The 23,378-nt window shown below is 35.2% G+C and overlaps 2 protein-coding genes across 16 annotated transcripts in view; one reads left to right on the top strand and one right to left on the bottom strand.

The window, feature by feature from the left end:
* Positions 1 to 12,336, top strand: part of camk2d1 (calcium/calmodulin-dependent protein kinase (CaM kinase) II delta 1) — a gene marked incomplete at both ends in the record, with an annotated part of 91,454 nt that extends 79,118 nt beyond the window's left edge. For 12 of the 13 annotated variants that reach the window (XM_083909801.1, XM_083909795.1, XM_083909806.1 and 9 more), the window contains 3 exons: positions 9,594 to 9,669; positions 9,765 to 9,859; positions 10,795 to 11,027. In XM_083909801.1, coding sequence (XP_083765927.1) covers positions 9,594 to 9,669; positions 9,765 to 9,859; positions 10,795 to 11,027 — 404 coding nt within the window. Of the gene's footprint in view, positions 1 to 9,593; positions 9,670 to 9,764; positions 9,860 to 10,794; positions 11,028 to 11,138 lie in introns of those variants that run through there. The other variant, XM_083909798.1, reaches the window with a different exon arrangement.
* Positions 12,337 to 14,408: 2,072 nt separating this feature from the next.
* The window catches only part of ank2b (ankyrin 2b, neuronal), a gene marked incomplete at its 5' end in the record, with an annotated part of 83,320 nt that continues 74,350 nt past the window's right edge, over positions 14,409 to 23,378 (bottom strand). For 2 of the 3 annotated variants that reach the window (XM_083908890.1, XM_083908889.1), the window contains 7 exons: positions 14,409 to 17,367; positions 19,006 to 19,097; positions 19,207 to 19,395; positions 20,080 to 20,244; positions 20,329 to 20,412; positions 20,629 to 20,721; positions 22,182 to 23,117. In XM_083908890.1, coding sequence (XP_083765016.1) covers positions 17,136 to 17,367; positions 19,006 to 19,097; positions 19,207 to 19,395; positions 20,080 to 20,244; positions 20,329 to 20,412; positions 20,629 to 20,721; positions 22,182 to 23,117 — 1,791 coding nt within the window. In that variant the 3' untranslated portion in view covers positions 14,409 to 17,135. The remainder of the gene's footprint in view (positions 17,368 to 19,005; positions 19,098 to 19,206; positions 19,396 to 20,079; positions 20,245 to 20,328; positions 20,413 to 20,628; positions 20,722 to 22,181; positions 23,118 to 23,378) is intronic. The other variant, XM_083908891.1, reaches the window with a different exon arrangement.

Genomic DNA, 23,378 nt, shown 5'->3' on the forward strand with positions numbered 1-23,378 from the left:
ATACTATACTATTTCGTTCAAAATTTGAAAACATTTGAGAAAAAAAATCTTTGGTCCAAAATTTGACAAAAACGTCATACTATACTATGTCGTCCAAAATTGACAATATTTTTTGGAAAAGTTTTTTGGTCCAAAATTTGACAAAAACGTCATACGTCGCCCAAAATTTGACAAAAACTGTATTTTATGGTATTTTACACAAGATTTGACCATTTATTTGGGAAAAAAATTTTGGGCCAGAATTTGACAAAAACGACATACTATTCTATGTCGTCCAAAATTTGACAAAAAGGTCATACTATACTATGCTGTCCAAAATTTGACAAAAAAGTCATACTATACTATGCTGTCCAAAATTTGACAAAAAAGTCATACTATACTATGCTGTCCAAAATTTGACAAAAAAGTCATACTATACTATGCTGTCCAAAATTTGACAAAATGTCATACTATACTATGTCGTCCAAAATTTGACAAAAAGGTCATACTATACTATGCAGTCCAAAATTTGATGAAAACATCATACTATACTATGCAGTCCAAAATTTGACAAAAACATCATACTATACTATTTCGTTCAAAATTTGAAAACATTTGAGAAAAAAAATCTTTGGTCCAAAATTTGACAAAAACGTCATACTATACTATGTCGTCCAAAATTGACAATATTTTTGGAAAAGTTTTTTGGTCCAAAATTTGACAAAAACGTCATACGTCGCCCAAAATTTGACAAAAACTGTATTTTATGGTATTTTACACAAGATTTGACCATTTATTTGGCAAATTTTTTTTGACAAAATTTGACAAAAAGTTTATACTATACTATGCAGTCCAAAATTTTACAAAAGGGTCATACTATACTTTGCAGTCCAAAATTTGACAAAAGTCATACTATACTATGCTGTCCAAAATTTGACAAAAAAGTCATACTATACTATGCTGTCCAAAATTTGACAAAAAAGTCATACTATACTATGCTGTCCAAAATTTGACAAAAAAGTCATACTATACTATGTCGTCCAAAATTTTACAAAATGTCATACTATACTATGCAGTCCAAAATTTGACAAAAACATCATACTATACTATTTCGTTCAAAATTTGAAAAGATTTGAGAAAAAAAATCTTTAGTCCAAAATTTGACAAAAACGTCATACTATACTATGTCGTCCAAAATTGACAATATTTTTGGAAAAGTTTTTTGGTCCAAAATTTGACAAAAACGTCATACGTCACCCAAAATTTGACAAAAACTGTATTTTATGGTATTTTACACAAGATTTGACCATTTATTTGGGAAAAAAATTTTGGGCCAAAATTTGACAAAAACGACATACTATACTATGTCGTCCAAAATTTGACAAAAAGGTCATACTATACTATGCAGTCCAAAATTTGACAAAATGTCATACTATACTATGTCGTCCAAAATTTGACAAAAAGGTCATACTATACTATGCAGTCCAAAATTTGACAAAAGCATCATACTATACTATGCAGTCCAAAATTTGAAACATTTGAGGAAAAAAATCTTTGGTCCAAAATTTGACAAAAACATCATACTATACTAGGTCAAAAAGGTCAAATGTCAGTCTATCGTCCACAAAAATATCAAAAACCCATGTGGCCTAATGGATAAGGCACTGGCCTCCAGAGCCAAGGTTTGTGGGTTCAAGTCCCATCTGGGGTGAATGTTGTTGAGACAAGGTAAAGAAAACCTGAATTTGACAAAAAGTTATGCAATAGCATGTTGTCCAAAATTTGACAAAAACGTCATATTATACTATGTCGTCCAAAATTTGACAAAAGTCATACTATACTATGCTGTCCAAAATTTGACAAAAAAGTCATACTATACTATGCTGTCCAAAATTTGACAAAATGTCATACTATACTATGTCGTCCAAAATTTGACAAAAAGGTCATACTATACTATGCAGTCCAAAATTTGATGAAAACATCATACTATACTATGCAGTCCAAAATTTGACAAAAACATCATACTATACTATTTCGTTTAAAATTTGAAAACATTTGAGAAAAAAAATCTTTGGTCCAAAATTTGACAAAAACGTCATACTATACTATGTCGTCCAAAATTGACAATATTTTTGGAAAAGTTTTTTGGTCCAAAATTTGACAAAAACGTCATACATCGCCCAAAATTTGACAAAAAGTTCATACTATACTATGCAGTCCAAAATTTTACAAAAGGGTCATACTATACTATGCTGTCCAAAATTTGACAAAAAAGTCATACTATACTATGCTGTCCAAAATGTGACAAAAAAGTCATACTATACTATGCTGTCCAAAATTTGACAAAATGTCATACTATACTATGTCGTCCAAAATTTGACAAAAAGGTCATACTATACTATGCTGTCCAAAATTGACAATATTTTTGGAAAAGTTTTTTGGTCCAAAATTTGACAAAAAGGTCATACTATACTATGCAGTCCAAAATTTGACAAAAAGGTCATACTATACGATGCAGTCCAAAATTTGACAAAAATTTCATACTATACTATGCTGTCCAAAATTTGACAAAAAAGTCATACTATACTATGCTGTCCAAAATTTGACAAAATGTCATACTATACTATGTCGTCCAAAATTTGACAAAAAGGTCATACTATACTATGCAGTCCAAAATTTGATGAAAACATCATACTATACTATGCAGTCCAAAATTTGACAAAAACATACTATACTATTTCGTTCAAAATTTGAATACATTTGAGAAAAAAAATCTTTGGTCCAAAATTTGACAGAAACGTCATACTATACTATGTCGTCCAAAACTGAAAATATTTTTGGAAAAGTTTTTTGGTCCAAAATATGACAAAAACGTCATATGTCGCCCAAAATTTGACAAAAAGTTCATACTATACTATGCAGTCCAAAATTTGACAAAAGGGTCATACTATACTTTGCAGTCCAAAATTTGACAAAATGTCATACTTTACTATGCTGTCCAAAATTTGACAAAAACATCATACTATACTATTTCGTTCAAAATTTGAAAACATTTGAGAAAAAAAATCTTTGGTCCAAAATTTGACAAAAACGTCATACTATACTATGTCGTCCAAAATTGACAATACTTTTGGAAAAGTTTTTTGGTCCAAAATTTGACAAAAACGTCATACGTCGCCCAAAATTTGACAAAAACTGTATTTTATGGTATTTTACACAAGATTTGACCATTTATTTGGCAATTTTTTTTTGACAAAATTTGACAAAAACGACATACTATACTATGTCGTCCAGAATTTGACAAAAAGTTTATACTATACTATGCAGTCCAAAATTTGATGAAAACATCATACTATACTATGCAGTCCAAAATTTGACAAAAACGTCATACGTCGCCCAAAATTTGACAAAAACTGTATTTTATGGTATTTTACACAAGATTTGACCATTTATTTGGCAATTTTTTTTTGACAAAATTTGACAAAAACGACATACTATACTATGTCGTCCAGAATTTGACAAAAAGTTTATACTATACTATGCAGTCCAAAATTTTACAAAAGGGTCATACTATACTTTGCAGTCCAAAATTTGACAAAAGTCATACTATACTTTGCTGTCCAAAATTTGACAAAAAAGTCATACTATACTATGCTGTCCAAAATTTGACAAAAAAGTCATTCTATACTATGCTGTCCAAAATTTGACAAAAAAGTCATACTATACTATGTCGTCCAAAATTTTACAAAATGTCATACTATACTATGCAGTCCAAAATTTGACAAAAACATCATACTATACTATTTCGTTCAAAATTTGAAAAGATTTGAGAAAAAAAATCTTTGGTCCAAAATTTTACAAAAACGTCATACTATACTATGTCGTCCAAAATTGACAATATTTTTGGAAAAGTTTTTTGGTCCCAAATTTGACAAAAACGTCATACGTCACCCAAAATTTGACAAAAACTGTATTTTATGGTATTTTACACAAGATTTGACCATTTATTTGGGAAAAAAATTTTGGGCCAAAATTTGACAAAAACGACATACTATACTATGTCGTCCAAAATTTGACAAAAAGGTCATACTATACTATGCAGTCCAAAATTTGACAAAATGTCATACTATACTATGTCGTCCAAAATTTGACAAAAAGGTCATACTATACTATGCAGTCCAAAATTTGACAAAAGCATCATACTATACTATGCAGTCCAAAATTTGAAACATTTGAGGAAAAAAATCTTTGGTCCAAAATTTGACAAAAACATCATACTATACTAGGTCAAAAAGGTCAAATGTCAGTCTATCGTCCACAAAAATATCAAAAACCCATGTGGCCTAATGGATAAGGCACTGGCCTCCAGAGCCAAGGTTTGTAGGTTCAAGTCCCATCTGGGGTGAATGTTGTTGAGACAAGGTAAAGAAAACCTGAATTTGACAAAAAGTTATGCAATAGCATGTTGTCCAAAATTTGACAAAAACGTCATATTATACTATGTCGTCCAAAATTTGACAAAAGTCATACTATACTATGCTGTCCAAAATTTGACAAAAAAGTCATACTATACTATGCTGTCCAAAATTTGACAAAATGTCATACTATACTATGTCGTCCAAAATTTGACAAAAAGGTCATACTATACTATGCAGTCCAAAATTTGATGAAAACATCATACTATACTATGCAGTCCAAAATTTGACAAAAACATCATACTATACTATGCAGTTCAAAATTTGAAAACATTTGAGAAAAAAAATCTTTGGTCCAAAATTTGACAAAAACGTCATACTATGTCGTCCAAAATTGACAATATTTTTGGAAAAGTTTTTTGGTCCAAAATTTGACAAAAACGTCATACATCGCCCAAAATTTGACAAAAAGTTCATACTATACTATGCAGTCCAAAATTTTACAAAAGGGTCATACTATACTATGCTGTCCAAAATTTGACAAAAAAGTCATACTATACTATGCTGTCCAAAATGTGACAAAAAAGTCATACTATACTATGCTGTCCAAAATTTGACAAAATGTCATACTATACTATGTCGTCCAAAATTTGACAAAAAGGTCATACTATACTATGCTGTCCAAAATTGACAATATTTTTGGAAAAGTTTTTTGGTCCAAAATTTGACAAAAACGTCATACGTCGCCCAAAATTTGACAAAAACTGTATTTTATGGTATTTTACACAAGATTTGACCATTTATTTGGGAAAAAAATTTTGGGCCAAAATTTGACAAAAACGACATACTATACTATGTCGTCCAAAATTTTACAAAAAGGTCATACTATACTATGCAGTCCAAAATTTGACAAAAAAGGTCATACTATACTATGCAGTCCAAAATTTGACAAAAAGGTCATACATTACGATGCAGTCCAAAATTTGACAAAAATTTCATACTATACTATGCTGTCCAAAATTTGACAAAAAAGTCATACTATACTATTCTGTCCAAAATTTGACAAAATGTCATACTATACTATGTCGTCCAAAATTTGACAAAAAGGTCATACTATACTATGCAGTCCAAAATTTGATGAAAACATCATACTATACTATGCAGTCCAAAATTTGACAAAAACATACTATACTATTTCGTTCAAAATTTGAAAACATTTGAGAAAAAGAATCTTTGGTCCAAAATTTGACAAAAACGTCATACTATACTATGTCGTCCAAAATTTGACAAAAACGTCATATGTCGCCCAAAATTTGACAAAAAGTTCATACTATACTATGCAGTCCAAAATTTGACAAAAGGGTCATACTATACTTTGCAGTCCAAAATTTGACAAAATGTCATACTTTACTATGCTGTCCAAAATTTGACAAAAACATCATACTATACTATTTCGTTCAAAATTTGAAAACATTTGAGAAAAAAAATCTTTGGTCCAAAATTTGACAAAAACGTCATACTATACTATGTCGTCCAAAATTGACAATATTTTTGGAAAAGTTTTTTGGTCCAAAATTTGACAAAAACGTCATACGTCGCCCAAAATTTGACAAAAACTGTATTTTATGGTATTTTACACAAGATTTGACCATTTATTTGGGAAAAAAATTTTGGGCCAAAATTTGACAAAAACGACATACTATTCTATGTCGTCCAAAATTTGACAAAAAAGTCATACTATACTATGCTGTCCAAAATTTGACAAAAAAGTCATACTATACTATGCTGTCCAAAATTTGACAAAAAAGTCATACTATACTATGCTGTCCAAAATTTGACAAAAAAGTCATACTATACTATGCTGTCCAAAATTTGACAAAAAAGTCATACTATACTATGCTGTCCAAAATTTGACAAAATGTCATACTATACTATGTCGTCCAAAATTTGACAAAAAGGTCATACTATACTATGCAGTCCAAAATTTGATGAAAACATCATACTATACTATGCAGTCCAAAATTTGACAAAAACATCATACTATACTATTTCGTTCAAAATTTGAAAACATTTGAGAAAAAAAATCTTTGGTCCAAAATTTGACAAAAACGTCATACTATACTATGTCGTCCAAAATTGACAATATTTTTGGAAAAGTTTTTTGGTCCAAAATTTGACAAAAACGTCATATGTCGCCCAAAATTTGACAAAAAGTTCATACTATACTGTGCAGTCCAAAATTTGACAAAAGGGTAATACTATACTTTGCAGTCCAAAATTTGACAAAATGTCATACTATACTATGCTGTCCAAAATTTGACAAAAACATCATACTATACTATTTCGTTCAAAATTTGAAAACATTTGAGAAAAAAAATATTTGGTCCAAAATTTGACAAAAACGTCATACTATACTATGTCGTCCAAAATTGACAATATTTTTGGAAAAGTTTTTTGGTCCAAAATTTGACAGAAACGTCATATGTCGCCCAAAATTTGACAAAAACTGTATTTTATGGTATTTTACACAAGATTTGACCATTTATTTGGGAAAAAAATTTTGGGCCAAAATTTGACAAAAACGACATACTATTCTGTCGTCCAAAATTTGACAAAAAGGTCATACTATACTATGCTGTCCAAAATTTGACAAAAAAGTCATACTATACTATGCTGTCCAAAATTTGACAAAAAAGTCATACTATACTATGCTGTCCAAAATTTGACAAAATGTCATACTATACTATGTCGTCCAAAATTTGACAAAAAGGTCATACTATACTATGCAGTCCAAAATTTGATGAAAACATCATACTATACTATGCAGTCCAAAATTTGACAAAAACATCATACTATACTATGCAGTTCAAAATTTGAAAACATTTGAGAAAAAAAATCTTTGGTCCAAAATTTGACAAAAACGTCATACTATACTATGTCGTCCAAATTGACAATATTTTTGGAAAAGTTTTTTGGTCCAAAATTTGACAAAAACGTCATATGTCGCCCAAAATTTGACAAAAAGTTCATACTATACTATGCAGTCCAAAATTTGACAAAAGGGTAATACTATACTTTGCAGTCCAAAATTTGACAAAATGTCATACTATACTATGCTGTCCAAAATTTGACAAAAACATCATACTATACTATTTCGTTCAAAATTTGAAAACATTTGAGAAAAAAAATATTTGGTCCAAAATTTGACAAAAACGTCATACTATACTATGTCGTCCAAAATTGACAATATTTTTGGAAAAGTTTTTGGTCCAAAATTTGACAAAAACGTCATATGTCGCCCAAAATTTGACAAAAAGTTTATACTATACTATGTAGTCCAAAATTTGACAAAAAGTTCATACTATACTATGCAGTCCAAAATTTGACAAAATGTCATACTATACTATGCTGTCCAAAATTTGACAAAAAAGTCATACTATACTATGCTGTCCAAAATTTGACATAATGTCATACTACTATGTCGTCCAAAATTTGACAAAAAGGTCATACTATACTATGCAGTCCAAAATTTGATGAAAACATCATACTATACTATACAGTCCAAAATTTGACAAAAACATCATACTATACTATTTCGTTCAAAATTTGAAAACATCTTTGGTCCAAAATTTGACAAAAACGTCATACATCGCCCAAAATTTGACAAAACTGTATTTTATGGTATTTTACACAAGATTTGACCATTTATTTGGGAAAAAAATTTGGGGCCAAAATTTGACAAAAATGACATACTATTCTGTCGTCCAAAATTTGACAAAAAGGTCATACTATACTATGCTGTCCAAAATTTGACAAAAAAAATTTAATACATTTTTTGGGTCCAAAATTTGACAAAAAGGTCATCCACTATGTCGTCCAAAATTTGAAATTTTTTAGAAAGAAATTTTTTGGTCCAAATTTTGTCAGAAATGTCAGACGTTTTAGTCCAAAATTTGACTGAAACGTCATACTATACTATGTTGTCCAAAATTTGACAATATTTCTGAAAAAAAGAATTTGGTCCAAAATTTGACAAAACCATCATACTACACTATGTCGTCCAAACTTTGACAATTTTTGAGAAAAAAAAAATTTGGATCCAAAACTTTGCAAAAACGACATACTATACTATGTCATACATTTGACAATTTTATTTCAAAAAATGTTTTGTCCAAAATTTGACAAATCACTCCATAATATAATATGTCTTCCAAAATATGAAAACATTTTTAGAAAAAATGTTTGGGGTCCAAAATTTGCCAAAAAGGTAATACTATACTATGTCAAATTTTTGACAAAAACGTCGTACTATACTATGTCGTCCAAAATTTGACAATTAAAAAATATATATATTTTTGGTCCAAAATTTTGAGCAAAAAGTCATAGCATGTCATTCAAAATTTAACCAAAAAGTCATAGTATCGCATGACGTTCTAAATCACTCAAAACATTTCCTAGTATGTCGCAAAATGTTTCAAATATGTCATAGTACAGTATAGTCTAGTGGGGACATTGACACAGACAGTTCTGGAGACGTTGTTTGCTTAACCTTTGCTATTTGCTGAGTAAAGTCCACTGTGAGTTGCTGATATAAAACCAACCAATCGGAGCAGATCTCCTCTCGTCCTCTTAAACCGTCAGCTGAATCTGGAGCTGCTGAGAAAGACATTTTTAGAACATGTTTTACCTCGCAGCAGTTAGTTTTCTGGTCCTAACGTCAGTAGAGGGACTGAGGTCACAGGTCACACGGATGCCGATTGTAAGTGTCCAGTCGTCCTGGAACCACAGTGGAGTTGTCGCTGTAGAAGGTAAAAGTAGATTTAGTTTGCTGCCATTTCACTCCTTCACGTCGCCGTGTTCACGATCATCTCCATGTTCTCGGTGTCAGTCGTGTTTTCTTTTTACTTTTATCCTCAACAACCGCACTTATTCTGTCCACTCATTGTCTCCTAGCTTACCTACTTAGCATGAAAGGTAATTTTGATGTTGTCCGTCCGCTGTTGAACCACTAACTGAACTTCCAGTTCTTGTGATATTTGTGGTTTTGGAGAATGTCGTGACTCTTCTGTCCCCTGATGTTGTGATGTTGGATCAACGTCGTCTTTATGTTCCTTCACTGATCAATTTTCTTTTTTTAAATCTGTATTTATGAGGTTATTTTGTTTTTCACACATATTAATTTACTCTTGTCTCCCTCAGCACGTAAGCAGGAGATCATCAAAGTCACTGAGCAGCTGATTGAGGCCATCAACAACGGAGACTTTGAGGCCTACACGTGAGTTCAGCAAACATAACACAAGAGAGTTAGCGTGTGAGATGTTTGAAGCCGATGAATTATTGTAAACCGGGCGTCTTTGTGCACAATTTCAGGAAGATATGTGATCCTGGCCTCACGTCCTTCGAGCCTGAAGCTTTGGGAAACTTGGTTGAGGGAACCGACTTTCACCGCTTCTACTTTGAGAATGGTGAAGAAACTCACAGATTTTATGATTTAATATTTCAAATGGAGCTTGAGTTTGATCTAAAGGCATCCAAAATATCACAAAAACGTCATACTATACTATGTCGTCCAAAATTTTACAATATTTCTGAAAAAGAAATGTTGGTCCAAAATTTGACAAAAATGTCATACTATACTATGTCGTCCAAAATTTGACAAAAATGTCATACTATACTATGTCGTCCAAAATTTGACAAAAAAAATTTAATACATTTTTTGGGTCCAAAATTTGACAAAAAGGTCATACTATACTGTCGTCCAAAATTTGACTAAATCGTCATACTATACTATGTCATCCAAAATTTGACAGTATTTCTGGAAAAAAAATTTGGTCCAAAATTTGACAAAAAGGTCATACTATACTATGTCATACAAAATTTGACAATTTTATTTCAAAAAAAATTTGGGTCCAAAATACCAAAAACGTCATACTATACTATGTCTTCCAAAATTTGACAAAAATTTCGTACTATACTATGTCGTCCAAAATTTTAAAATTTTTTAGAAATACATTTTTTTGGTCCAAATTTTGACAAAAATGTCATATTTTACTATTTCATCCAAAAAAATTTGACAAAAACATCATGCTATACCATGTTGTCCAAAATTTAAAAAAAATGTAGAAAAAAAAATTTTGGTCCAAAATTTGACAAAAATGTCATACTATACTATGTCGTCCAAAATGTGGACATTTTTTAAAAATAAATGTTTTGGTCCAAAATTTGACAAAAAGTCATACTATACTATGTCGTCCAAAATATCACAGATATGTCATAGTATAGTAAGACGTCCGAAATGTCATTCCTGAAGAGAAATCAACACAATACTTACCTTTCAAGAGTGGAACGTCGTAGTTTGACTCTTGTCCTCTTGCTGACTTGTCCCCGTCGTCCTATGCAGCTCTGTCTAAGGCGAAGCTGCCGATCCACACCATCCTGCTCAACCCCCACGTCCACCTGATCGGAGACGAGGCCGCCTGCATCGCCTACATCCGACTCACCCAGTACATCGACGCCAGCGGCATGCCTCGCACCATGCAGTCGGAGGAGACGCGCATCTGGCACCGCCGCGACAGCAAGTGGCAGAACATCCACTTCCACCGCTCCGGCTCGCCCACCGTGCCCACCAAGTAAGGTCAAAGTTCATCTGAGCCAATATTAAAAAAAATTCATGAGTATTTGATATCAATAATTAGGTCAGATGTAGGTGAATGCTACAATGCTCATTTTTGATTTGTGTTGCAGTTGAGAGGAACATCTGCGACGACCAAACACCCTCCAGCCTACAACAGTCAGCTGACAAGACCCCGCCCACCAAGTGTCAATCAAACCCCACCCTCCCTCAGCCAATCCCTGTCCATGACAGCTAGAGCTCCGCCCTCTTCAGTGTGTTGTTTACATATTGTCGCTGCTGGACTGATTGATGGTTGTTATTATCATACGTAAATGGGTAACTTTTAAAAAGAATAAAACAGAAATTAAGGGAGAAACGTTATCACCTGCATTTTGTAGTGAGAGTGTGTGATTTTTTCCATTCACTGCATGATGTTATTTTTGTTTTGTTTAATAAAAAGTGTTTTTTTGCTGAGGAGCCCGTTGGTCAAACATGTGAACCTTCCAGTTAGTGAGACTTTTTCTTTCATTTAAATATTGCACATATTCAGGAGCTGTTGTGATGTGTGTGGTTTTTTTGTTTTGTTTTTTTAAACGACTAATATATCACATATCTGCTTTTTTTTTTTTTCAGACACAGGCTCGCTTTGTTTTGGTGACGTATAGGTTATGGTATAGTTGACGTGAATTTGCTCTCTCTCTTGGCGACGTTGTGCGTTTACTAGGAATCTTTTGCGACGCGTTTAAAAAAAAAAAAAAAAAAAAAAAAAAAAAAAAAAACAAGTTTAATTTGCGTGTGTTTGAATCATCACAAGAGTCTTATGGTAGAATGTAAACTTTAGAGATATTATGTATAAATCTTAACGGCCATTCTGTGACTCTTTCCAGTTGAAATCATATTTTTCATATTTAGCACACGACTAACTATGTGAATTTTTTTTTTCTATTTTGCGTTGTTTACTTTTTTTATATTGTGATGCTTGTCCCTCTTTTTGTCACATTATCACATTTCTTTAAAGTTCTCGATCGATAAGGCTATATTCCCCTGTTGTTGTTTTTTACCTATAGTGTACGTTGAATTTCACACCAGTGTTTTTTACAGCACCACACAGTTTACACTGGACACCATTAAAATAGAGAAAATATCACATTCACATTATTGCGGCTACAAATTAGTAACTTTAACTGAAACAGATGCTCTTCTTTTTTTTGGACAATTATAGACGCATATTAATGTCACTTAAGGTTACACATTTAATTCACATTCACAGATGATGTCACGTGATTTCACTGATGATTTTTGCTTTAACACCACTTTTATTTAATTTTTTTTTAAAAGCTTCTTAAAGGGAAGAAGAAACCTGATGTATGTTTTACGAAAAATTCAAAATTAAATGTGTGATTTATGCCAAATGAACTGAACTGGTCTCTTGTGTCTTTTTTCTAACGTTATGACGTTTTTTACGTTTTACTGCAATATAATGGTGTAAAACTGCATACATTTACAGTATGTAACAAGTATCACTTTTAGAAAATAAACATACATCTTTCATGTCTTAATGTCTAAATGTATGTACAATTATATAAAACTTTATGCATAATTTCAACCCCACTATATAATAATTATGATATATCAGCAGTAGAAGAAACTAATAACGTGGTTAATACTTTTATCTCAGTACAACTTTCATTAAATTTGGACAATTTCCAAAAAAATAGCAGCCAACACTTCCATCAACCAGGTGTAGTTGACACTCCGACCGCTAGATGGCGGCAAAGTGCGTCCAATACGAGCCACAGTGTGTGGAATAATGCATTAACTTTACTTACTCGGTGTTTCACACATTAATTAGACCACCTGTCATAAATACGAGACAACATAAATACATATATTTTAAAAAAATATTTCACAAACTTGTTAACCGTTGACATAACAGAAAACATACGTTTATGAAGTACATGTTTACGTTACAACGCAAAACGTATAGTGTTTTATTTTATTTTTATTTTATATATATATTTTTAATATTACGTCAAATGTATCACTATTTTTACGATATTCCACTATCGCACACTATATTTTGTCATATTATTACGCAAAACGTTTACGTAAACTGTTTTTACGCAGTAAATGTACACGTTACAACACAAACTCGCGTTTTTTGCTATAAACGTAATGTTTGAAAACGTATCGCGTTACACTGAATACGTTTTCATGTGTAAAGTATGGTTTTTGGAATACACGTTTCACGTTGTAACAAAATATATGTTTACGAAGTCAATTTTCGCGTGATAATGATACATTTATAGCTTTTTTCCCCACTAAAGTTTCACCTTATAACGAGAACGTGTGACTTACCACGGTGCTTCTCAGTCCTGGTCTCGAGGACCCTCAAGTCCGGAAGTTTCCAGAAGTTTCTCTGCTCCAACACTCCTTCAAATTAAAAGCTCGACTCATCAGCTGTTCTGTATGTGTAAAAAAAAAAGAATATTCCTGTTTCTCGAAATAATTAGTATCTAATTATTTCGAAATACTATCTCAAAATATTGACTTAATATCTCAATATATTGACTTAGTATTGAGCACATTATTTTGAGATAGTATCTCATAATATTGACTTAGTATCTCTAAATAATGAGATACTATCTCAATATATTGACTTCATAGCTCAAAATAATGACGTAGTATCTCATTATATTGACTTAGTATCTCAAGTTATTATATTCACTTAGTATCTCAAAATGTTGAGATACTATCTCAAAATAATGAGATACTATCATATTTTGAGCTAGATATTAAGTCAATATAATGAGATACTAAGTCATTATTTTGAGTTACTAAGTCAATATATTGAGATAGTATCTCATTATTTAGAGATACTAAGTCAATATTATGAGATACTAAGTCAATATACTGAGATAGTATCTCATTATTTAGAGATATTGTCAATATTATGAGATACTAAGTCAATATTTGAGCTACTAAGTCAATATATTGAGATACTATTTCACTATTTTGAGATAGCATCTCATTATTTAGAGATACTATTACTATTTTGAGATACTAAGTCAATATAATGAGATACCAAGTCATTATTTTGAGATACTAAGTCAATATTATGAGATACTAAGTCAATATAATGAGATACTAAGTCAATATTATGAGATACTAAGTCATTAATTTGAGATACTAAGTCAATATAATGAGATACTTAGTCATTATTTTGAGATAGTGATATATATTTTTTTTTTCACTGGTGGAAATGGGCTTCCATAGTTCTGTGCAAGTCTGATAACTAACACATTTATTTGAAACAGGTGTGTTTGAGCAGAAAACGCCCACAACACATGTATGAGACACGTGAGTAAAATAGTAAAACAGAGTAAAAGCAATGACATCACTTCACATTTGACACATGTACAGTTTTATTGTTCTGCCATGTAAACACACTGCAGCTGCTAGGCCTTGTTAGCGTTTCAGGTTCATGTTTTTCATTGTTGTTATTATTATTTTTTTTAGTAATAATTTGATCATACATGCCCGCGTAGATATTTGCACTGCTAATATGTATATATTGTTTATCACCATGGAAACAAGATGCTCATTTCTCAAATCAAATCAACTTTTGGACAATTTTTTATTATCGTGTCGTCACCTGAACGCAACTTTCAAATCCACAAAACCTGTTTTTCTCTGTGATGACGGGGAACAAAAAAAATGAAAAAAATAATGATCTGTGTTCACTTTCAGCTTGAGACTACATTCACACACTGTACAGGGGCCACAAGCAGACAGCAATAATAAATAAATAAGGAAACACAGATGTTAAACTGAAGTGGATTTAAGGTTTGACGTGTCAGTTCCTTTTGTGAGCAACAATTAAAAACAACACCAGAAGTGAAAAGCAAAGCTTCTATACGTGATTACACTTAAAGGACAAGTCTGCTGTTTTATTAACGTCAACAAATCCCCAAGAAAAACAAATCGCAACAAAGAAAGAAACACAACTCACACAATTTCAGGATAAAACTTCTTCTGCGTTCAGTCGTTTCAAATCAACGTCAACGCGAAAAAGGGATCAAATAGTGCATTTGTTGGGGTTTGTAGATATCGTATATTCTCTATTTAAACACAAGACGATTCAAACGCAATAAAAATAAAAACACAGTAAAACTAAAAAAAAACAAAAAACTAAATTCTATTTAAAAAAATTAAATAATATATATTAATTATTGTAAATTATATTAGTCATGTGGATGTATATATCCTTAATATAGGTTAAAACTTCCTACACTTCCCAGAATGCACCATGCTATCATCTTGTATCAGACCCTTTAAAACCTGATAAAGACCAGTGTTTTACTCAAAAATAGCATTAATTAGGTTAAACAATATCATTAAATATGTCTATGAATGACCAGGATAAAAAGGGCCTCAAGTTCATGGTTAATTTAATACATCTGGTTGGAGCATTAATACGTTAAAATCTTCTATATTAAAAAATACATAAAAGTGTCTTATACATTCAGTTAAAATGGTGGGTTTGTATTTTCTAAGACAGCAGTTTGTTTGAATAGAGGAAGTTCCAGAAGAAATGTGGCCTAATGAGAGTGTTAGCCTTGCTAAGCTAATGCTTAAATTAAAAAAAATTGCATATCTGGTCAATAGGCCACAAAATACGAAATCTGCACTCGACAACCATGATGAAAAAACAAATGTGTCGATATTGTTTTTTAGTTAGCAGAGCAGTGTTTGTGGTGGCTAACTACGTAGCAAGAGTTGCTAATGCTGCTAAAGAGATGGTGATGTAGCGTCTGCCATTTGTTTGTCTTCGCTTTGAACGTTTTCAGGGGAAGAACCACCTTGTTCTCGTTTGCGCTGCATTTTTGACTGCGTAGTCGTGTTTTTAAGCTAGCTGCATAAACACGATTAGATTAACGAGCGTCCGTGTTGCTACATTAGCATGATGCGATTTTTAAATGGCAGAAGCTCACACTGTCACTTGGAAAGTTGTTTATTTTTTTTATCGTGTTTAATCCGAAATGGACTGAAACTCAAGAGGAAATTAACGCAAAGTTACGGACCAAACGCTCTGTAACGGACCTTTTAAACGCTCGCTGCATTCAAAGTGAATGAAAAGCGTTTCAGTGAGTCAGAAAAATAAAATTAAAACAACTTAAAATCCTAAGAAAATTACACATACAATCCCAATATGTTCATAGCAATAAGGGAACATGTCACACACTTGCAACGTGTCATTTTAAAACTTTGACACGACAAAAGGATCAGGATTAATTCAGGCTTAGAAACACAGACAATATTAACTCGTTGGGATTTGTTGACGGCAAGAAATCACAGACTTGTCCTTTACAAGGCTTTCATGGAGACAGTGACGCGAGCGGGCGCTGCAGTCTGAGGTGAGGAGAAGCAGCACGCGTGGCGGCGGCGTACGAGGGAGGCGGGGCTTAAGTGCTCGATCTGCATCAAAACAGTCACGCTGTAGATATTTACACAAACACACACACACACACACACACAGAGGTGGCAGATAAAACGTGAGCACACTTAGACGAAAACGCGTGAACGACGACAACGACAGCGACAACCAAAAAAAAAAAGGGGGGGTGGGGCAGATGCATCATGGGAAGACAAAAGGCGTGTTGTAAACAGATCAGCAGGTTGGTGCGCGGCTGAAGGGAGAGTCCGCGATGACAGACGCGTTTCTCCTCCGCGTGACTAGATGATGATCTCGTCTGTACAGTTGCTTTCTCTCCAGCTGAGGCGGTGCATGTACAGCAGGTTTAGGCTCACATATTCAATGCTTTTCATTTTTTTTCCCCCCTTGTTGTTGACTTTTTTTTTCCATCTCTTCTATATACAAAAGTTTTTTTGTTATTTTTTTACAAGAGTACTTCAAGAAGAGGCCCGAGCGTGAGAGGCGAAATGTTCTGGATCTGGCGCGGGCACGTCGCAGCAGCCCGAAGAGGTCGAAAACGGCCGGGAAAATCATCCCCACGAAAAAAAAAGTTGCTTTCTTTGGTTACGAAAAGAGCAAATAAAACACGAGGACGCGGCGATGACGAAAGGAAGAGTCGTTGAAAACGATTCCTTTCGGCGGAAGCAGCTGCTCAGTCTTCATTCTCGTCCCCCTCCTCTTCGTCATCGTCATCCCCGTCGTCCTCCTCCTCCTCCTCCTTGTGGTCGTCGCAGTACTGCAGGAGCAGTCGGTGCAGGTGCTGCTGCAGGGCGTCGGGCTGCCGAGCAGCTGGAGTGTCGTCCAGACGCTCCAGGTGCACGTGCTTCCCCTGGGCGTCCCTCACCACCGTCCTCTTCTGGGTTCTCGACTTACGCATTTGGCTTCTGCCGGGGAAGAAATACAAGGACAGAGGGAAAAGAAAAAAAAAGAGATAAAGAAGAGACGCCACGTACAGACACACGTCACTGTTTCTCAATCCTGGTCCACTGTCCTGCCATGTTTTAGAGGTTTCCCTGCGCTAACACACCTGAGTCAAAGAGTCAATTTGTGTGTTTAAAACACTCTTTGTGTTCGTCTACATTCACACAGTCACAATCTGTCTGTGAACAACCAGGACTGACAATAAATATTTATATTAACACAATCAATTGATGACTTTTTTTTGTGTTTCATTAGATAAATTAATTAATGATTAATTAAATCAACAAATACAAATCACTTTTTTGGAAAATAAATCAGAGTACGTCATATAATCTAGTTTGTTTTACTAGTTGTTACATGTTTTTTGTGCTTTTTATATCCTGTTTTTGTTCAATCTTTTTATTTTATGTATACTCACTTTATCTATACACACCTTACATGTTGTACTTTCTTTTTTTTTATCTCATATAACGTCATTTCATGAGTTTTTTATCCTAACGTTTCCCTTTCCCTAACATTTTCAAAATGTTACTTTTTCTTTCACATTTTTATGCCATTTTAAATTTTTCTTAAAAACCCAGAGCAAAACTTGCTGCTTTTTCATACTCCTATCAGAAACTGTTATTTAGTACCAAACTGCAAACACACACACACACACACCATGCAACTTCAAATGGATGTTAACGGTTAATTTTTACAGAACATGTAAATTAAAGACAACATTTATAAAACACACTATGCTAATTATGCTAAAACTGTAAAGGAGAGAATCAGCTTTCTGTTTACACAAACGCACACACATACTCGGTGTATAGGAATATACGTGTTAACTTATGTTAGCACAGAGCTCCGGTAGCTGTCACACAATCCCATCATGCAACACTCCAAAACTAAAAACAAAGAACCAAAACGACGCCATTTTGGCAGGATGTTTAAATCATATACGTATGTATACGAGGCCTTTCACTGGCTGTTTCTGTTCAAATTAAAGACAGTAAAGGCTCAGGATGCTAACAAGCTAACGGGAGAACATTTTACGGGATCACCAAAGATACAGAGTTGGATTACATGATAAAACAACAAAAAGCCTCTGTAAGCGTCAGATATATACGCAGAGGTGACCCTGGACTCTGGGGGGCCCCGGGAAAAGAAGCTAACTGGGGCCCTTCACCATTCCACCCCACACTCAAGACCTGTACGTACTACGACAGAGGTCTCAAACTCATGGCCCTCACATCGATTTCATGCGGCCCGTGTTATTTCTGCATGTGTTTTGGTGGTGAGCTGCATATTGGGGGGTTTTATGTATCTGAAAATGTACCCAGGGGCCTTTTTTTCTTCTGGGGCCCCAAGCATTTGCATAGTATGTCTGTCCTATCCGAGCACCTTGAATATAATATTCAAGTCTGTCAGGTTCTTCAACACGTTTCTTGATCTTAGTGGATTTAAAGAGAACGGCGCACTAAAACTGTTGGTATTTATTGTTGCAGAAGCTTTTCCTTAATCAAGATGTTAAATGTCAAGTGAAATCACACCATGTTAGCCCAACTCGGATTAAAGGAGCATTTCTACACATTCCCATGCCGCCAAGACAGTCCAACCTTCTAACAACAGAACCGTCGTCCTGCACAATCTGTCTCTCTACTACATGAGGCACGAGCACTTTCCCAAACCCTCCGGTAAAACTCAAAGCCTGGAGGGGAAAGAGTGGAGGAGGAGGATGAGGAGAGAGGGATCAGAGGAGAAAAAAAAACACTAAAAAATATACCCGGATAGATTTTATTTTCCCTCGACACACTGACCTTCTCAAAGTCATCTCTAGCTGAAGGGAGATCCACAGCCAGCGACGGGTCTCCCGTCTGCTTCTCTGTCCTCTTCCCCGTGACGACCATTTTCTTGACGACCTTGCTGACCTTTCGACCTTGCACCGGCTCCACCTGAAACTCTGACGCCGTGGCAGCGCCGAGAGCCAGAGGCTCTGAAAACGTCAGCTGCAGAAACACACAGAGAGAGGAACATTTAGTGTGTGAATTCAGTGGCTTATATTCTACACCCAGAGGCGCAGTTTGTGAAAAGGCAGGGCAGGCAACTGCTTGGGGCCCCGAGCTGATAGGGGGCCCCCGACACTCGGAGCCTGAGGGCTGTTTTTACTGAAATGTGCAGTGACCAGCCGCCTCCCCGCCCCCCTTAAAAACAATGGGTGGTTTGCAATGACATCTCAGTAGGAAACCTCCCTAAAGGGGCCCCACCTCACTTTAACCTGTGTGAAGTTATCGTTCTGCAAGTTGTAAAATGAAGAGGATTATTTTTCAGTTATTTACAGTATTTTACTCTTCTTTATATTTATATTTATATTGTTTTATAATGTGGGTTTTTTACAGTGTAATATTTTTTTTTTTACTTAGTTTATCTAGTTTTTTAAAGCTATTTACAGTATTTTATTGTTCTTTATATTTATAGTTTCACATACTTTTTAATTACAAGGTTTTTCCATGTTATTTCATTCATTTTGAAAAAAAAATTTTTTTTGAACTCATACATTTTACGTTGGTGTCAGATTATTTGTAACATAATGGTGATGAACACTGGTTGGAAGGAAGGGCCCCCTGGGAATTTTTGCTAAGGGCCCCTACAGACTCTAGAATCGCCTCTGTCTACACCTGATGACCTCTGACCTCTCTCTGATCTCCCTCGCTGTGGAGCACCGTTCTCTTCACCACCCTGGAAACAGAGTCTCCCTCCTGGATCTGCACCGTCTCCTGATGAGAGCCCTCGATCGTCACTTCCTGCGACTCCATGCCGTCCGGGGACACGTACTTACGGATGATCTTGCGCGTGATCTGGTCAAAGACGAAAGAGAGAACGTCGTCACGACACCGTGATGTAATCTGAAATTAGAGATCTTTCAGTTTTTCTCCTTTCACCTTCTTAACAACCATGTTCCCCTGCTCATCGATGTACTTCTCCTCCGTGACGGTCTGAGGGGGAATATCTGGCAAGTCATCGGCCTGGAGAAACACAAAAGCAGGTGTTGTGAGTATTTACACTCCTTTAAATGGACAAGTAAACAAACATGGAAATAGAGAATTGATGTAACACGATGAAATCAAACGTACACAAACTAAGTGACACTAGAGCTTTAAAAAGTGCTAAAACCTCCACCACCAACTAAGCCTGCGCCACTCACTCCACCGCGTCTGCACGGACGCATCATGCTTGTTTACCTGGATGATAACTCTGCGTCGGACCACCCTGGTGGTCAGCACCTCCTCCTCTGAGCTATCAGAGGACAGCATCCCTAGTTCCGCTGCCATCTCCTGGGAGACAGCACACATCCAGCATACACAGGTCAACACCATCATCAGGTCTAACACTGAGTCAGCGTCGTCACACTCTCCTCCGAGCCGTTCCTTGCTTTCTCTTTACCTCACTTTTTGTTGTGTTTGCTTGGCCAAAACGGTTTATAGACACGTGAGAACATGACGTGATGAGGGGAACAAAATCAACTTGCATGTGATGACGTGAGATGAAGAGAAGGTACAGAGATTTTTGAAAGTCTTCCAAAGGAAATAAAACATGCGGAGATATGGGAACCACCAGTGTACGAAATATGAGGGATCACTTATATAAGGTTTAATACTTATTTTAAAACCCATTTTTACTCTTCGATTTTTGTCCCAGTATTTTACCCAATTTTACTGTTTTTATTTGTGTATTTTCTGATTTTATTGTTTGTTTTTAGGTTGTAAAGTTGGATTGGATATTATTTAATTTAAATTGTACTTAGTTGTTAAAAAACTAGCAGAAACCAAGAGTTGGTCTCCACAGTCTGATCTCTCTGTAAATCTTACTATTACGAACAACAGCTTTTAAAGGGACATTTAAAGGCACAATAAGCAACTGTTTGCCTTGCATGTCAGGAAATACAATATAGCTATGTAAATACAGTATATAGTATGTACATATAGTATATAGTATATAGCATTTTAGAGTGCAATAAGCATCCAGCTGAATGTTAGCCTGCATCTCCAAAAAAAGGTCCTTCACCCAGGTTTCATTCCATACATAGTCTTTTGCTCCACGTCTTCCCCCTAATATGCTTCATTGTCGTGCTAAATAAAGGCAAAAAAAGCGCCAAAAAATATATCATTAAATTGCCTCTTTTCATGGTCTGTATATGTGTTAGTCAAACTTTACTTGGTCTGACATGCTAGCATTCAATTCAGCATCATGCACTTTTAAAACCACAGTCAACCTTGGACGAAACATTCTGTATTACGTTTTGTCACAATAACCGCGTTCGTGTTGAAGTTAAAAAGACAAAAAATACGTCCCTTTCATTTGTGGTTTTAAGTCGGCCGACTGTGCAGAACACTAGCAGACCATGAAGGGGTATTTCGCACACTGGTGGGGAAAGAATTGGGATGGATGGGGAGGAAAAAACACAAATCAAATGATGCAAACAGGGTTGATTGTGAAATAATAGCTATATATGTTATTGAATCTGTTGGAAAAACAGCATCTTCCACCCGTGTCAGCAACACCGATTTCAGTCAGTAAAGATGCAGTATTTACACGGCAACACATCACAGTTAACGCTTCTGTTATTTTGATTGAAAGTCTGGGTGCCCATGCACAGAAAAGCACTCATAAGCCTCACTTAGTCCACATTTGTGTGTCAAATCATCGCGAGTCTTGAAAGCAGCACCACAACAACCAGCTTGAACCAGGCAAGACACCAGCCAGTGCAGGGTTACACTCATGCTTAACCTCTTACCCTTCCCAGGAAGTCATCATCATCATCGTAATACCCTGCCTGATCTCTTGAAGGAAGCTCCTCGCATTTCTGGAGTTCGCCCTCTGCGCGACACTCTCGCGAACCATCGGAATCGTAGGCAAATTCCCCGAGGCTTTCACTGCCAGAGGAGAAGCGCTTGTATTCGTCCACTTGGAGCAAAGGATGACGAGGGCTCCCTCTCAGGAAACCAGTATTAGGGCTACTCCCGGGCATTGGAGACAGCGGCTCTGAGATATGATAGCTAACATCACGTTCCACTTTCGCTTCTTCTGATTCGGAGAAGTCAGAAAAGCCTTGTCTGCAGTCAAAGAATTCCATATCCGAGTCAGAGTGCTGCGGAGACTTGGAGCCCGTCGGGAGTCTTTTGGTTGGCACTTTTAGGTCTCCTGATTCAAATTCTGAGACTGTTTTCTCAAAGTCTGACAGGACTCTTTTAAAGTCTGGGGAAAACTCAAAGTCTTGCACAGTTTTTGAATCACTTTCAGTGGTGACTTCGGTCTCAGCTGAGTCACTGAACACTGGAGACACTGGACTCAAATCATCCAAGGACATTGTGGTGCATTCAGAAACCCTGAGGGTTTGTTGCCCCGAAAACACCGCTTCATAATCGGGTGGCACCAGAAACTGGCTCGACATGGGCGAGAAAAGCTCACTGGACTGAGATTCTTTAGGGGACAACTCCCACTCTGAGTACCCACGCAATCCCTCTGATGTAACGTTAAACGTCTTCTCAAGTGAAGGTAGAACTGGAGTGACCGTTCTGTGGCTTGTGTTTGAGCTATGTTCAGGTAGCTGTAGAGGAATGGCTTTCATGGGCTTGACATCAGAGATACCTATTTTACTGGTGTCTTGTGTTTCTGTTGTGGCCGACAACAGCGTGCTTTGAACCTCGCCATCTGTTGTCTGAGGAGAAGCCTGTGAATAAATGTCAACATTGATCATATCCACCAATAAAATGACCTCAAGATTTGACAAAAAAAACTGCTTTCAGACATGCACTGAAGTCCAGACACTCTCAGGAAAGCATCCGAACCAAAAACTCCAAACAATGTCCAAACCAATGCTACTATAGATATCTGAAACCAGCTAAAGTTAGTATTACTGAACGAAGATGGTTTTATGAAAGCCAAAACATGCAACCTCAAAACCATCAAACCACCAGAGTCACTTTCCACA

Source organism: Microchirus variegatus, assembly GCF_963457635.1.
Source record: "Microchirus variegatus genome assembly, chromosome: 2".
NCBI classification, from domain to species: domain Eukaryota; kingdom Metazoa; phylum Chordata; class Actinopteri; order Pleuronectiformes; family Soleidae; genus Microchirus; species Microchirus variegatus.